Source organism: Eretmochelys imbricata, chromosome 28 (genome assembly GCF_965152235.1).
Source record: "Eretmochelys imbricata isolate rEreImb1 chromosome 28, rEreImb1.hap1, whole genome shotgun sequence".
NCBI classification, from domain to species: domain Eukaryota; kingdom Metazoa; phylum Chordata; order Testudines; family Cheloniidae; genus Eretmochelys; species Eretmochelys imbricata.
Genome location: NC_135599.1, coordinates 4436174 through 4452833, shown reverse-complemented (window position 1 = coordinate 4452833; position 16660 = coordinate 4436174). Strand labels below are relative to the sequence as shown.

At 50.9% G+C, this 16660-nt stretch overlaps 2 protein-coding genes across 2 annotated transcripts in view; one reads left to right on the top strand and one right to left on the bottom strand.

Moving 5' to 3' along the window:
• Positions 1 to 16660, top strand: part of LOC144258246 (uncharacterized) — a 640730-nt gene that overhangs the window by 114093 nt on the left and 509977 nt on the right. The gene's annotated exons all lie outside the window — the stretch shown is intronic.
• On the bottom strand, positions 9050 to 15307 carry LOC144258297 (uncharacterized). The gene is made up of 6 exons (XM_077806772.1): positions 15266 to 15307; positions 14110 to 14236; positions 10878 to 10991; positions 9667 to 10467; positions 9181 to 9582; positions 9050 to 9096 (listed from the first exon to the last, which is right to left on the bottom strand). Exons 1-6 carry the CDS (start codon positions 15305 to 15307, stop codon positions 9050 to 9052), a joined length of 1533 nt encoding a protein of 510 aa, XP_077662898.1.

The window sequence follows — 16660 nt, the reverse complement described above, 5'->3', positions numbered from 1 at the left end:
TACCACCCCCGCTGGGCACCTCCCAGAGGCAATCCTTCCCCTCTCGCAAGCACCTAGTCTGAGTGTAGCAAAAAGCCTTTTAATAACAGAGAGAAACAATGTGGCATTATGTTGGGGAAACAGCACCAACAGGATTCATAACACAACCCACGAGCAAAAAAAAAAAAACCAACCCCAAGCAAATTGGGGCATGCCCTTTCCCTTTGGTTCTTGAGTCCAGCAACCCCAAATCACCCAAAGTCCCAGAAGTCCAATGACCCAAAAGTCTCTGTCCCTGGTCAGGGCAGCCCCAAAGTTCAAAAGTTTATCTGCAGAGCTTTACCTCCCAACCTGGGTGGAGATGGGGGCGGGGGTAAAAGGCACATTACATGATCTGAAGCTGACTGCCCCACAGCTCCATAGGCCTCCGCACCACCAGCTGCCCCACGAACTGCTTCGCTCAGCTCCTCTCCGCGGCCCACCAGCAGCTCCCGCCGTCCCATGAACTGCTCCGCGTCCCACCAGCAGCTCCCGCCGTCCCACAACTGCTCCACAATAGATCTTCAGGCTCCCCCACTACTTAACACAACGCTCAGTGATTTTGCCTCTTAGTCAGTTCAGCTCTTTGGTGAAGTCAGCTTGCAGTATAGGAGCCTCAGTGACAGTACACCATTAGCCCGAAGTGAGCTCAGCAGTCTGTAACTAGACTCCTAACAAAATCAAAAATAGCTCTGAGATTCCACAGTGGATAAAAAAGGAAGGGCAACTAGCATATAAGACCATCACCACGGGGCCCACAGCACCAAGCATTAATACTCATCCCCAACCTTTCTCAATTCACAGAGTTTTGGAACCCATGACCCTTGCCTAGCGATTGCTACTTAGGTGATGGTGAGTCCCTCCATCATAACAAAAGGCCAAGTACAGTTCCCAGCACAGTTCCCATAATCAGGGTAACAACAATTTATTCTTCCTGCCCCAATAACAGAGACACTGGGGATCCCACAGCAGCCAAAGTGACCATTTGGGCAGCTATGGCCTCGTTCTAGGTGGGGTGGGTGTGCCTATGCAAATGAGATCGGCCCCTGAAGTTCTTTTCCACAACTTGCCAGACCTCACCACCAGATGTCAGGGTGAGGCTCACCCTGAGACTGCTTACACTCCGTGTGGCCTTCCAGTCTCGGAAGCGGCTGGCACGTCCCTGCAGCCCCGGGGGTGGGGGGATCTCCACACGCTGCCCCCGCCCCGAGGGCCGACTCTGCCATCTGTGGCAATGGGAAATGCTGGGGTGGTGTCCGTGGCCAGCGATAGGCAGAGACCCCCCACCTAGGAGCTGCTGCCAGAGGGGGGTGTGGGTCGCTTTTGGGAGATACCTGAGGTAAGAGCTGCACCCCTCACTCTCTCCCGCACCCCAAGCCCCAGCCCAGACCCCAACCCCCTGCACCCAAACTCCCTCCCAGAGTCCACCCCCTGCACTCCCTCCTGCACCCTACCCCCATGCCCCAGCCCAGAGTCCACACCCCACACCCAAACTTCCTCCCAGAGCCTGCGCCCGCACCCCCTCCTGCACCCCAACCCCCAACCCCAACCCAGATCCCGCACCCAAACTTCCTCCCACAGGCCTCCCCGCACACCTGCTCTCGCACCCCAACCCTCTTCCCCAGCCCAGAGCCCACCCCCTGCACCCAAACTCCCTCCCAGACCCCGACCTGCACCCTCTCCTGCACCCCAAACCCCAACCCCAACCCAGAGCCCACACCCAAACTCCCTCCCAGAACCTGGCCACCCCACCCATTCCTGCACCCAACGCCCTGCCCCAGCCAAGACCCCACATATGTACAGAAACTGCCTCCCAGAGCCTGTACCCCTCACCCCCTCCCACACCCTAACCCCCTGCCCCAGCCCAGAGCCCGCACCACACACCCAATTCCCTCCCAGAGCGTGCCCCCACACCTGCTCCTGCACCCCAACCCCCTGCCCCAGCCCAGACCCCGCACCCTGCATTCCCTCCTGCACCCCAAACCCCTGCCGCAACCCACAGCCCACACCCAAACTCCCTCCCAGAGCCCAACCCCTTTCCCTCTCCCTCCCATACCCAAACTCCCTCCCAGAGCCTTAGGCAGATGTGGGGGGAGGTGGACGGGGAGGCAGGACTTGGTCCCATTCTGGAAACCACCAAAAATTGTAGAAACCTGCCGCCCCTGTCCAGCCCAACCTTCTGCGGGTGCCCCTCAGGCCCCACCCATGCAGGGTTTGAAGCTTGCATTGCTTAAATTCCAGGACGCTGGGGGACTTCAGCTCCCCTTTGTCCAGCGGGAACCTTCACCCCACTCCCAACCAGATTCTTCTCCATGGGATGACTGTTGGGGGGCTGGGCCCCTGTTTGTCTATTCTCTCTGGGACAGGCCAGGGTACCTAGAACTGGGGTATCTGAGCACCCAGGACCTTCTATGGAGATGCCCTTCCCCTTCCCCTTCTGTGGTCTGATCTGTCTTTGACTCAAGCCTGTTTTCTATCCATCGTCAGCACCATCCCAAGCCAGCTGCACCCGCCTCAAAAAGACAGTGTCCCCTGGTGGGTGTAAATCACTGAGCTCTCTCCTCTCTGAGCACTGACTGCCCCTCCGTCTCCTTGCCCCTCAGTCTGGGCAGACGGGACCTTTCCCTCCAGGGCTGGAGGATTCCCCCTTCTCATCCGCTACTGTCCCAAGCCACCCCTTGGGTGGGAATCTTAAAAGGACCAAGGTGACTTAGGAGCAGAAACCCCCACAGACCTTCCATGCAATGGGCACCTGCCACGCACTGAGCAGGACTGAAACTCCTGCAGGGATCTGCTATTTCCACCTGCCTGTAAAGTCCAGCTTTCCCCAGCACATTTACTGCAGTGCACTCGGGTCACTGTTTCCATGGCTGACAGCAAGGAATCGCTCCCAGTTTCCCTTCTATCTGCAGCACGATTAGCCTGTGTCAGTGGTTAATGAGGTGGATCTAGTTGTCAATGGTTATTCATTCCCCACCTGGACAATTCACACAGTCCCTTTCCTGCTCAAATCCCCAGCACCTCTGTGATCCCGGTAGCAGGGGTTGGGTTTTCCCTGAGGCCCTGAGATTCTCAGGGTCCTTTTTTCCCTCCACCTGGAGTGTACTCAGCTTTTCCCCCATCCCAGACACTCCATGAAATAACAACAAGCAGCGTAAAGAAAGCAGGGAGGGAACATCTCCCGGCCACGGCTGGAGGTGCCCAGGGCCCCCTCTTTCTCCATTGTTTCCATGGCAGAAGAGGAAGGTTACTTGGAATTTGACACTCTGCTTTCCACAAGGGACAGAGAAAGATCTTGATGTTCCTGCGTCTGCGCAAAGAAAACTGTCCTTCTTTGTGAAAGAGAGGCAGGAAATGGCCCCACGGTGGGACAATATCCCCAGGATTAAGAGCAAAGGACTCAGGCTGAGAACTGATTTAACTCCACTCATCTCATTTAACTCCTCTCATTAAGAAGTTGTCTTCCAGGGAGAGATAGCAAACTTGTGACATTAATCCAGACCCTGGGGGTTTGGGCTGCTTTAACTCTTGGAAAAAACATGAACTTGATTCAAGAAGGGAGAGAGGAGAAGCCTCAAGCTGCCTTTGGTCCAAGGCTGGTGTGTCCTGGACAGTGGGAAACATCCCTCGCTGCTGCCAGGGGATAGGTGGCAACTGGTGACGTACCAGGGCTGGGATGAAAGGGGAATGTTGCGTGGACTTTATCATACACGCCCCATCCTGCTTCTCAGAGCCCACAGGAAAGCATCTAGAGATGGGAGAGCCATTACTCAACTGCATTCTCAGGAGAAGTCAGTAGCTATCCTTGAACAGACACTCAGAAGAGTAACCACGGCGGTTCTGCAGAGACATCTGGTTGCCAGAGGATCCATCTAGGTTAAGGAGTGCTGGGGGATCTGCACTTTTTGCAGTGGGGAGGAGTCTCGAGGTCACACGTTGCGGGTAAGCTGGGACATTAGGGACTCCAGGATGTGAGGCTGGTTAAAATGGAACTGCACAAAAAACCTCCCCCTTTGCTCCCTGCTTTGCCCTGTCCCCGTTTCATGAAAATCTCCATCTCTACCCCGGCTCTCAGAAACCCCCTCTCTCCCTTGGGTATTTTCATGGTTTCTTCTTTTTTTCATGGTCTTTTTCAAAGATTTTTTGCCATCAAAATGATCAAGTACATTTAAAATGAGAAAAACAATCAAGCAACACATCTGCATCTCCTGCACCAGGCATGGCATCGTGTCTGACTTTTTCTCCCGAAAAGTCCAGGCAGGCAGCGTCTCCCCCACATTTACTGCACACCAGGCCCAGAACTGAGCTTCACTGGCAGCAGCGAGGGGGGACGGGTGGGCCTGAGCTGTCTGGGGATTATTTTAATCTATTTTTCGGAGGATGAAATCCATGCAGCTTCCACTTCTCCGTCTCTCCCCAGGAAGTAACGTGTCTGTGCAAGGCACCCAAACCTTTTCACAAGAAGAAGTGAAATGAAACGGCCACACGATCACATCAGAACCTAAGACATGAGAAGCCATGTTCTTGTTCAATATGCATTGCAGCTGAACACAAGGGAGGTGTTTTTTCTTTGACTCCTAGCCCCCCCCCACCCACACTCTAATCCACTCGACACCCCTTTCCTCCCACAGCCAGGAATAGAACCCAGGAGTCATGACTATTAGCCCCCCTAATCTAGCCCACTAGATCCTTCTCCCTGGGACAAAGGAGAAGCTCTGCGACCCTGTACTGTCCCTTTGCCTCCCTGCTTGTGCGGCACTTGAAACCCAATGGGGTTTCCTTGGGCAGTTTTGAATCTTGCTCCCAGGGAGGGTGTAATTTTAGGTGCAGGTTCCAAACAGCGCAATGAACCAGCCAGAAGGGGCAGGAGGTATCGGTGTAGGAGCTATTGAAATAATCTTAGCAACGTACGTCAGGGGAACCGTTATTAATGACGACAGGTTTCAGAGTAGCAGCCGTCTTAGTCTGTATCTGCAAAAAGGAAAGGAGGACTTGTGGCACCTTAGAGACTAACCAATTTCTTTGAGCATAACCTTTCGTGAGCTACAGCTCACTTCATCGGATGCATTCTGTAGCTCACGAAAGCTTATGCTCAAATAAATCGGTTAGCCTCTAAGGTGCCACAAGTCCTCCTGTTCTTTTTTTTCAGTTATTAAAGAAGTATCAGTAAAAGGTCAGAATGGGATCGTCTCAGTGTCACAGTAGAGGGCTCTGTGATGGTTTTCAATTTGTCATCCCACCCTAGCCACCACCTAGCACATGTTTGAACCTCTTCCTCTCTTAGTGTTGCTCGTTATCAGAGAAGGGGAGAGAGCGTGAGCCACAGAAACAGAGACCTAGTGACTGAAGGAAACATTTCTTTGCTCTTTGCTTGGCTCTGTCAGTTATTTGGGTACAAACTCACCCCCCACCCACTGTCTCTGCTGGGCTCAATGGGCAGGAAGAGCTCAGCTGTCAATGGGACTTGGGGAGCTCGGGACATTACTGTGGCTTAACAGGGAAATCCTTGCTGATCTTAAATACAAAAAAGAAGCTTACAAGAAGTGGAAGATTGGACAAATGACCAGGGATGAGTATAAAAATATTGCTTGGGCATGCAGGAGTGAAATCAGGAAGGCCAAATCACACCTGGAGTTGTAGCTAGCAAGAGATGTTTAGAGTAACAAGAAGGGTTTCTTCAGGTATGTTGGCAACAAGGAGAAAGCCAAGGAAAGTGTGGGCCCCTTACTGAATGAGGGAGGCACCCTAGTGACAGAGGATGTGAAAAAAGCTAATGTACTCCATGCTTTTTTTGCCTGTCTTCACGAACAATCTCAGCTCCCAGACTGCTGCCCTGGGCAGCACAGCATGGGGAGGAGATGACCAGCCCTCTGTGGAGAAAGAAGTGGTTCGGGACTACTTAGAAAAGCTGGACGAGCACAAGTCCATGGGGCCGGATGCGTTGCATCCGAGAGGGCTAAAGGAGTTGGCGGATGTGATTGCAGAGCCATTGTCCAATATCTTTGAAAACTCATGGTGATCGGGGGAAGTCCCAGACGACTGGGGTGTATAAGTCCCATTTTGGGGTGTATAAGTAGGGGCATTGCCAACAGATCGAGGGATGTGATCCTTCCCCTCAATTCGACACTGGTGAGGCCTCATCTGGAGTACTGTGTCCAGTTTTGGTCCCCACACTACAAGAAGGATGTGGAGAAACTGGAGAGAGTCCAGCGAAAGGCAACAAAAATGATTCGGGGTCTGGAACACATGCCTTATGAGGAGAGGCTGAGGGAACTGGGATTGTTTACTCTACAAAAGAGAAGAATGAGGGAGGATGTCATAGCTGCTTTGAACTAAATGAAGGTGGATCCAAAGAGGACGGATCTAGACTATTCTCAGTGACAGCAGATGACAGGACAGGGAGTAATGGTCAAGTTGCAGTGGGGGAGATTTAAGTTGGATATTAGGAAAAACTTTTTCACTAGGAGGGTGGTGAAACATTGGAATGGGTTACCTCGGGAGGTGGTGGAATCTCCTTCCTTAGAATTTTTTAAGATCAGGCTTGAGAAAGCCCTGGCTGGGATGATTTAGTTGGGGATTGGTCCTCCTCTGGGCAGGGGGTTGGACTAGATACCTCCTGAGGTCCCTTCCAACCCCGATATCCTAGGATTCTATGATCATTTGGCCAACAACATGCAGCAAAGCACCCAACTCAGTTGCATGAATGCTCTAAAACCACTCCTCAATTATACAGAGACACCAGCATATCTCCCCAGCTCTCAGCCTTGCACCTCAGAAATGTACCATCTTACACGGCTCACGGCCTTCTCTTGAAAAGTGTAAGCTCATTAATTAGTTCGCCACTTCATCAAAAATAAAGGGGATATGCACCAGCCTTTGTCATGTGAGCAACTTTCCCAAGCACTTTGGACAAACTCAGGAGTAAGTATAAAATAGTAAAATAAGTTTATTAACTACAGAAAGTTAGATTTTAACTGAGTATAAGTATTGGAGTATAACTGTAATTTGAATATACTAAGCAAGAATTGGATCAAACAGCTTTTCTCACCTACTGGTTGCTCCAGGCCATGTTGAGTTCTTAATACACAGACTGAATTCCCTCTCAGCCTGGGACCAATCTCTGCAGTTCAAATTCTGAGTCTTCCAGACAATCTTCCAGGTGTTGAGATTGGGGAAGAGACAGGCCACGTGGGGGTGTCTTTGACTCTCATACATATTTTTTCTCCAGCTGCTAGGTAGATTCTTGCCGTGATGCTGGGGTTAGTTAGCCCCCAATATGGAGCAGCAGTTTGCCTCCTGCACCTTGTGGTAGGCATGTCACAGCTCCTTCACTTTGGCCCCGCACGGCAGTGTGTCCCTGTCATGGCCCCTTTCTATCATGCATCACGACCAAACCACAGACTCTGGACTCAGCATTCATGTATCCTGCAGTCTGAACTTGGAATCTGTTACATTCCCTCATTGGCTACCATCATTTAACCAACACGGAAGTGCTTCTTGTCCAGCAAGGCAGCCAGTTTGGGACCCATAGGCATGGCATGGCTCTGAAGGAATCAGCTGTTTCTCTCTGTGCTTCAGGAAACTTGGGATCCAAATGGTAAAAGATAGTTGTTCCCAGTTTCATCATGGCATCCCTTAGAAGTGTGAGCAATTCCAAAAACAGTTTACCTTGGCCACAGGTCACCATAGCGTCCATCTGTGGGTTGAAAATCAACCACTAAAACCTCTCATTTCTACCTGACTTCTTGTCAAATCTTTGACCTTAGTTGCAGCAATTTTACACGGCTCTGGCGTAGAATTCTTCACCAACCACACAACATACCAGTAGCGATACTGAGGTATAACTCCCCCAAATATGCCCTTTTGTTTCTTTAATCTGGTGGCACAGATTTAAATAAGGGACTACATTCAGGTGCGGCTTAGAATCCCTCTAAGACACCAAATGTCAGGTATCTACTCAGAATGGGTGTCTTTCTGCAGCTCTATCACATTCCTCATGGATGTCATTTCCTACACATTTACAGCATCTCCCAGGAGGGAGCTGAACAGAAATGTCACTTCCATTTTTCCCATCTCTACCTAGGAAGGGATTGCATTTCCCAAATAAGAGGCAACATGCACCTGATTAGGAAGGGAAGATCTTCAGGAGCAACCTCCTGCAGGGCATGGGCCACAACTGCTTTGGGAGGCAAATGAATGGGTCTTTTAGTTAGTTCCAAATCATTTACTAGAGAATCCTCTTCCCAGCCCCTTCGGGAAATATTGACCTTACCAATTGAAGAACAGGGGGATAGAGATGGTGATGGAGAATCCCTCTGATTTACCCTATGTTCTTCTCTTGTTACAGAGGGCAAAAGACATTTTTCCCTATCCCTTCCCTATTCCTGCTCTTTGTTATACTGCAATATATTTTAAGGGAGGAAAAAGGTAGTAAAAATATCTGCCTTCAGGAAAACCTGAAGCAACAGCGCTCTGATGAACTGTGACAACTGGGAATGAAACAATATGATCCTGGTGGGGGAACTTGATGACTAACAATTGTTTTTCAATGGGGGAACAGTATAACTGTGATGCTCAGGCTTTGTTTAGACTAGGACATGTGATGGAGTTTAGGTCAGGTCAAGGGGAAAGCTAATGCCAACCACTGCACCTTGGCTGCATCTGCACGACAACTGTAATTGTCTTTTAACACCAAGATCACTAACTTCAGCAGCCAACGCCATGTACAGTCCTAGTGGATGTAAGGCACGGGTAGTTTTTGCCTCAGTGTAGCTTGTTGGGAACAAACCTCTCTCCCCCACCTGAAGCTGATGAACATTCCTGGCTGGAGGGACACACGCTCCTTTGACCCAAAAGGAAAGAAGTTGATAGAAAACATCACAGGACTGACCCCAAAGAAGGGTGAGCTGCAAAAGGCAGGAGCAGGCAACTCATCTGGGGGAGCTGAGTAACCACGGTGAAGATGGGGCACAGATCACTAAGTGGGAATTAGCAAATGTGATTGAAAAGAAAAAAATACCTTTGGCCAGCACTAGTCAAGGCATTTGTTACAGATCACTCCCATGTGGATTTTCTGATGTCTAATAAGGGTTGAGCTCTGATTGAAGCGTTTCCCACACTCAGAGCACATGTAGGGGGTCTCTCCTGTGTGGATTCTCTGATGTCTGATTAGGGTAGAGCTCTGATTGAAGCTTTTCCCGCACTCAGAGCACGTGTAGGGCCTCTCCCCTGTGTGGATTCGCTGATGTGTGATAAGGGCTGAGCTTTGATTGAAGTGTTTGCCACACTCACGGCATCCATAAGGTTTCTCACCCGCATGGATTCGCCGATGTATGATAAAGTATGAGCTCCGATTGAAGCGTTTCCCACACTCAGAGCATCCATAAGGCTTCTCACCTGTGTGGATTCTTCTATGTGTGGTCAGTACAGAGCTCTGATTAAAGCTTTTCCCGCACTCAGAGCACATGTAGGGGGTCTCTCCTGTGTGCGTTCTCTGATGTGTGATTAGGGTAGAGCTCTGACTGAAGCTTTTCCCACACTCAGAGCACGTGTAGGGCCTCTCTCCTGTGTGGATTCGCTGATGTGTGATAAGGGCTGAGCTTTGATTGAAGTGTTTGCCACACTCACGGCATCCATAAGGTTTCTCACCCGTGTGGATTTTCCGATGTCTAATAAGGGTTGAGCTCTGATTGAAGCTTTTCCCGCACTCAGAGCATGTGTAGGGCCTCTCCCCTGTGTGGATTCGCTGATGTGAGAGGAGGGATGAACTGTCAATGAAGTGCTTCCCACACTCAGGGCATCCATAAGGTTTCTCACCCGTGTGGATTTTCCGATGTGTAATAAGGTGTGAGCTCTGCTTGAAGTGTTTCCCACACTCAGGGCATCCGTAAGGTTTCTCACCCGTGTGGATTTTCCGATGTGTAATAAGGTGTGAGCTCTGCTTGAAGTGTTTCCCACACTCAGGGCATCCGTAAGGTTTCTCACGCATGTGGATTTTCCGATGTGTAATAAGGTGTGAGCTCTGCTTGAAGTGTTTCCCACACTCCGGACAGCCATAAGGTTTCTCATCTATGTGGATTCTCTTATGTGCAATGAGATGCGAGCTCTGCTTGAAGCATTTCCCACACACACAGCATGCGTAAGGTTTCTCACCCGTGTGGATTCTCTGATGTGTGAGAAGGTCCGAGCTCCCTTTGAAGCTTTTCCCACACTCGAGGCATGTGTAGCGTGTTCCTTCCAAGTTCATTCTCTTATGTGTAATAAGGTCTGACTGGCTACCGAAGTTTTCCTCTGGCCTCTGCTGACTCTCACAGGCTTTTGTTTTTTCTGGGCGTGCACAGCTCCCAGAATCATTCCCTTTGGACCTTCCTGACAACATCCCATGGGCTTCTACTCGCTCAGCAACTTCCTGCTGGGGTTCCTCCTCGTTTTCACTCACCATCCCAACACCTGACGGGAGACTGAGAGAATCCAGACGTAAGACTCTGCCTGTGCCAGAGAGAAAGGAAATCTCAGAGAGAAGAATGGAAAAAGGGATGAAGGAACCAGAATGTGTACAGGACAGATCAAACCTATCAGGAGCTGATGTTCCCTTCAACCTTCCCCAGAGGAGAGAAAGGAAGGGATCAGTTCTGGGTCTGTATCTCAGAAGAAATCTCAGGGGACAGCGAGATTGGGGAGGGACCTGCTGCCAGTTGTCAGTCAGGATAGGTGGGAAACCATGAGTGACCTCTGCCTAACGATTCCACATCTGCAGGGAACAATCCTGAACTTGGAGAGCTCACAAGGTCTTTGTAGGGCATCCCAAATGTTTCCTGTATTCACTGACAGTTTTGGGGTTGGTTGAACCAATGCCTCACCTATGCAGGCAGCTCTCGGGAGCACTTTTTTCTTAGAGCCATGAAGGTCTGGGACGCACGACTCCTCCCCTCGTTCCAGCTGCGAGATCACATCAGTTCTGGAAACTGGAAACCCTGCTCAAGGCAAAGAAAACAAGGGAGGTCAGTGGAATTTGTGGGACACTTGTCACAAAGAATATTCCATGCTTTTAAGCCCAGCTCACTTTTAAGTAGTAACGTCCCAAGGCTGGCTTCCTTGGCTCAAACTGCCAGGAGATGATTATTATCAATCATATTCATTACCTTAGTGCCTAAGGGCCAACTAACAGTGGGTCCTCATTTTGCTAGGCACAGTACAAACCGAGAAGCGTTGATGGCCCGTGTCCTGAAGAAGCTTCAATCTAAATAGACAAGGCAGACACAGAATGGGGGAAGGGGTACAACCCACCAGCAGAGTGAACTCCATGAAGGCAGAGTGGCAGATCTGATCAACACAGGCCTAGATCTTGAGACTATCGGATTTAACGTTACAACCAGGGCCAGTGTTTTCCGGAAATTGTCACTAGGACTGCATTTTTTCCCAAAATTACTCTTTGTTTCTGGAATCACCGTTAATATCCGGAATTGCTGATCAGAGAGTGGGTGGGGCATGCAGGGTCACAATCCCCCAGATTTCTCCCTGGAGACACCCGTCTCCTCCCCAGGGCACAGGCTGGCTGTGGTTGAGACTTGATGCCAATTTCTTCCCTCCTCATACAAGTCTGGGATCAGCAGTGGGACGCCAGGCTCTCTCATCATGCTGCAGAGAGGACGGCACTCACAGCTGCTCGCGGCCGTGTCCACAGCACCTCTCCCCTGCTCACCTCCCCTGTACACAGCTGGTTAATGCCCCGTCTCTCCAGCACACAGCTGGCTCTAGGCTCTCAATGCCCAGTATCTGAGCCCCACCGCCCCCACACAGCCGGCTCCTGTCCCCTCCCCACAAGGCACTTTCAGGCTTTAAAGGATTAGATATTGCTCACGTTTCTCAATTACTCTCTTTTCATTGCCTGCAAACTCTTGCCCTAATTATGACTGTTATCTGTATATCTAAGCCAGCCCTTGAAAGCATGAATTCTTCACAGACTATGATGCCGAGATGCGCCACATGACACCAGGAAGGGCTGCGGGATGGGTTTCCTGTGCAAGCTGGTATCACTACAGGGTGATGAATGCCAGATCTCAAGGCTGGTTATGCAGAGCTCCACCTTTTGAAGCTTTACCCAATGCAGAAAGGGGTAGTGACGGATTTCCCCTCATTCAGGAGACTGAAGACGACAGACTTTTGGGGGATAAACAGCTGAGTTTGAGCTGACTGAGGGGGGTCTTTCTGGGCTACAAACTCACAGGACCTGAATACCACCAGGAGGTAACCCTTTAAGAAAGGTTTTAATACACTTTGGAACCGATCAGGGATTCCCATGAGGACCGCTGAGGGAATGAAGGGAAACACGCATTTGGATGCTCTTCTTCTTTTATGAGAACGGGAACAGGAAGGACAGGGATATCACTGAATGCAGGATCTCAGCAGTACTAGGTGTCAGGATAGCACCATATTGCAGCCCATTGGAAAACATAATCCCAACTACACATATAAAATGATGGGCTCTAAATGAGCTGTTTCCACTCAACAGAGGGATCCTGGAGTCACTGGGCACACTTCTCTGAAAACATCAACTCAGTGTGCCAAGGCAGTCAAAAAGCAAAGAGAATGTTGGGAATCATTCTGAAATGGATAGATAAGAAGACAGAAAATATCATATCGCCTCTATATAAACCAATGGTACACCCACATCTTGAATACTGCATGCAGATGTGGTTGCCCCATCTCAAAAAAAGATATATTGGAATTGGAAAAGGTTCAGAAAAGGGCAACCCAAATGATTACAGGTATGAAACTCTTCTGTACGGGGAAAGATTAAAAAGACCGGGACTATTCAGCTTGGAAAAGAGACAAAGGGGGGATATGAGAGAGGTCTATAAAATCAAAACTGCCGTGGAGAAAGGAAATAAGGACGTGTCATTTACTCCTTCTCAGAACACAAGGACTAGGAATTACCCAATGAAATTAATAGGCAGCAGGTTTATAAGAAACAAAAGGAAGTATTTCTTCACACAATGCACAGTCAACCTGGGGAACTCCTTGCCAGAGGACGTTGTGAAGGCCAAGATTATAATAGGGTTACAAAAAAAAAAAAAAAAAACACCATGAGAAATCTATTGAGGACAGGTCCGTGAACGGTTATTAGCCAGGATGGGCAGGGATGGAGTCCCTAACTTCTGTTTGTCATAAACTGTGAATGGGTGACAGGAGATGAATCACTCCATGATTCCCTGTTCTGTTCATTCCCTCTGGGACACCCGGCGCTGGTCACTGTTGGAAGACAGGACACTGGGCTAGATGGACCTTTGGTCTGTCCCATTGTGGCCATTCTGAAATACTAGGGAATCTAATGAGTCCAGTGCAATGGGAGGGAGTAAGAAAATCCCTGGCTGTGGAGAACACTGGGAAATTAGAAACTATCATTCAGAAGCAACAGACTCTAAATAGTCTAGACAAGCAGAATGTGAAAAATAAGAATCGGGGTCATGTGACTTCACGAATGAGGGACTCAAAAAACCAAGTCCGCAGAGAAGGTAGATTGTGGCTACTGCACATGGGGATGGGGGGAGCAACTCTCCAGGTCTCAAGGATTTTCACCAGCAACCGAGGCCGTTGTCCCATGCACGGGGCAATCCGGAGCAGCGAGGAGTTGTGTCATCTGTAATCCTGGCTGAGTTTCAATGCTCTGCTGCTGGAGCTCCCTTGTCTGGATTCCCCCAGCCAGCATTCAAGGTCTGTGTGATCAGTAACCCTGGACCAGCCGCTCTGACCCCAGCAGCCTGCTTCTTACACCCCAAGCACATTCTGGTCTGGGTGGAGAAGGCTCAGGGTTTGAGAGAAGGCCAGGGGTAGGAAGCTTCTGTTCGTTATGCTGGACCTAACCCCCCGTTTTACTTGTGCAAACAGGAGATATTTCACACTGTGCGATTCTGCTCCTGTGCTCTCTTCCCACAGCGTTCAGCAGCAGGGGAGGGTCTCTGGTTGTGTGTGTGTCACTGGCATGCTGGGGTGATGCTGGAACAGGACAGAGCAGAGGTGGCATTGTGGGGGTGGCGTGAACCTCATCTCTTCCGTTCCCCTTCCAAGAACCGAGGGGACAGGAATCCTTACCCAGCGAGGTCACATTCTCATAGGTCTCCTGCATGACGTCTCTGTAGAGGGCTCTCTGAGCGGGGTCCAGCAGAGCCCCCTCCTCCCTGGTGAAATACACAGCCAGCTCCTCGAAGGTCACCGGCCCCTGAAAGAGCCAGAGCCCCACACTCAGGACCTGCTGCCCCACTCACAGCCCCACTATTCGTGGGGGAGAGGAGCCAATCAAATGGAAACTCTGGGTGGACCGCAGCCAACAGAGTCCCACCCCCACCCCGCTCAGAGCACCCAGGAAACACCAGGGGGAGGGGGCGAAGAGAGAGCCCCTCCTCTCTCCCAGCAGATCCATCACACACCTACTAGACACAGACTGATACCGGAGATGCTGCCCCGAGCAGGGTCGAGGGAGAGATCTCTTGTAGGAAGCCCAACACCCTCCTCCTTGTGAAAAGAAAAGGAGGACTTGTGGCACCTTAGAGACTATCCAATTTATTTGAGCATAAGCTTTCTTGAGCTACAGCTCACTTCATCGGATGCAAACTGTGGAAAGTGTAGAAGAGCTTTTTATATACACACAAATCATGAAAAAAATACCTCCTCCCACCCCACTCTCCTGCTGGTAATAGCTTATCTAAAGTCATCACTCTCCTTACAATGTGTATGATAATGAACGTGGCCCATTTCCAGCACAAATCCAGGGTTTAACAAGAACGTCGGGGGGGTGGGGGAGGCAGGAAAAAACAAGGGGAAACAGGTTACGTTGCATAATGACTTAGCCACTCCTAGAGGTGGATATGAAGCAGGGGAATCTCCCCTAAGCCTGACTGGTGGCTTCCCCCTTCGTATTTCAAGGCACCCGCTGGTTAGTTGGGTCAGGCTCCAGCACTACGAGTCTGGTCCTTTTTCCCAGCCCCATCTAGGTAGGTTATTTTCTCTTCACCAGATTGGAGCATTTCCACCTCCGAACCTCATGGGTCTCTTCCTAGAATCTAGGCCACTTATTAAACAACTCCCAGCAGGTCTGCCACCCCCTGGCCTCCTCCCTTTCTCCACCCTGTGCATTTCCTGCCGCGCTCCAACCTCCAAACCAGACGGTGCAAACCTTCCCCTCTCCCGTGTATTTCCTGTCCCTCTCCCTCCTGCAGGAACAGATCAGAACCCCCTCAATAATCCCCACCTGAGCTGGCTCCTCTGCAGCCATGTCGCTCCCTTGTCCCATGGGAGGACGGGATGAACCAGAAAGAAACATGAGTGTCGTTCTGCAACCTGGCTGGGCAAGAAGGGCTGTTGTGGAAGTTTAGGAACGGGCATTAGTTCATTTCACATCACGCTTCCCCCAGGCTCTTTCCTTGCAGAGCGAGATCCGAGATTCTGCCGTGCTGAGAAAATGCTCAATCTCTGGATTACAGCAGAGACCTGGCCCCTCCTGCCAGGCTAGGCCCACAGACACACTTTGAACCTCCTTTCTCCCTCCTGCATCCCAAAACAAAGTCTCTGAACGCAATCCTAGAAAAAAGCAGAACCAAAGGAGTCCCTTTCGAGGATTCCCTCTGACACTGACCCCACGGCAGCCACACCCCAGCAGGAGGGACATGGAGTCAGGAACTGGGTTTTCCGTTCTCTCATCCTCGTCTTGTCCACAGGAAAGTGATTCTCCCCACACTGCAGTAATACATCTGTCTGGCAGATGAGAGAGCTGGAAATCTCTTTCAAAACTCTTTTATCCCACGGACCCTGTCAGTCTCTCTATCTCCTTTTCCCTGTGCCCTCTCCATGCCTGTCTGCTAGGAAACTCTCATTCCTGGGTTGTTTGCTCCCCCATGGCTGGATTTGCTCCTGCAAATGGCAGGAGAAATGGGGTGGGGGGCTGTTTGTGTAGAGTCATTTTTTATTCCTTCACTGCCGGGCTGAGATTTCCCCGTTGCCTACCTAGGACCCCCACCTGCCCTCCACCAGGATCTGTCAGCCCATTTGCCTGGGATCCCCTCCTCCGGACAGCAGGACCCCCTGACGATTTACAGGAGGACCCCTCACTCTCCGCCAGGGACTGCCCCACCACAGCTCTGTGCACTGGGCATGGCAATGGTCCCAGGAGCCAGCTGGGCAATCCCAGACAGAGCCCCTGGCACAGCACCAGGCAGCGTCTAATCCCCTGCCCCACCTGCCCAAGACACCCCCACCCCCACTGGTCTGCAGCCAACAGGCCCCCAGCAATACCCACCTCCAGGACCCATAGCCTGAGGGCTGGGCACATCAGAACTACCCCCCGAAACCCCAAACCCTCCAGAAACCACCAACCTGACTAGGGCCCCCTGCCCAGCCACCCAGAGGGCTCCCCCTACCACAATGCCCCTTCAGCTCCCGCTGCAATCTCCCCACAAAGACACCTGCCCCCCGCCAGCAACAATGTTCTCTCACAGTGTCTGGTAAGTGGATAGAAAGTTATCACCACCCCCTGCTGGCCAGTCACACAGGGAGAGGGAGTCCGGGGGGACGCCTCTTTAAGAGGAGAAGGGAAGCCATGGACGGCCAAAATAAGTAAGACATTTCCATACTCTGTCACTAGCAAATA

Coding starts and splice junctions, on each gene's coding strand:
- LOC144258297 (XM_077806772.1), bottom strand. CDS start 15,307: ATGGGACAAGGGAGCGACATGGCTGCAGAGGAGCCAGCTCAG. Junction 10,468..10,877: donor CCCGAGAGCTGCCTGCATAG/GTGAGGCATTGG, acceptor GTCTCCCGTCAG/GTGTTGGGATGGTGAGTGAA. Junction 9,583..9,666: donor ACATCGGAAAATCCACACGG/GTGAGAAACCTT, acceptor GAATCCACACAG/GAGAGAGGCCCTACACGTGC.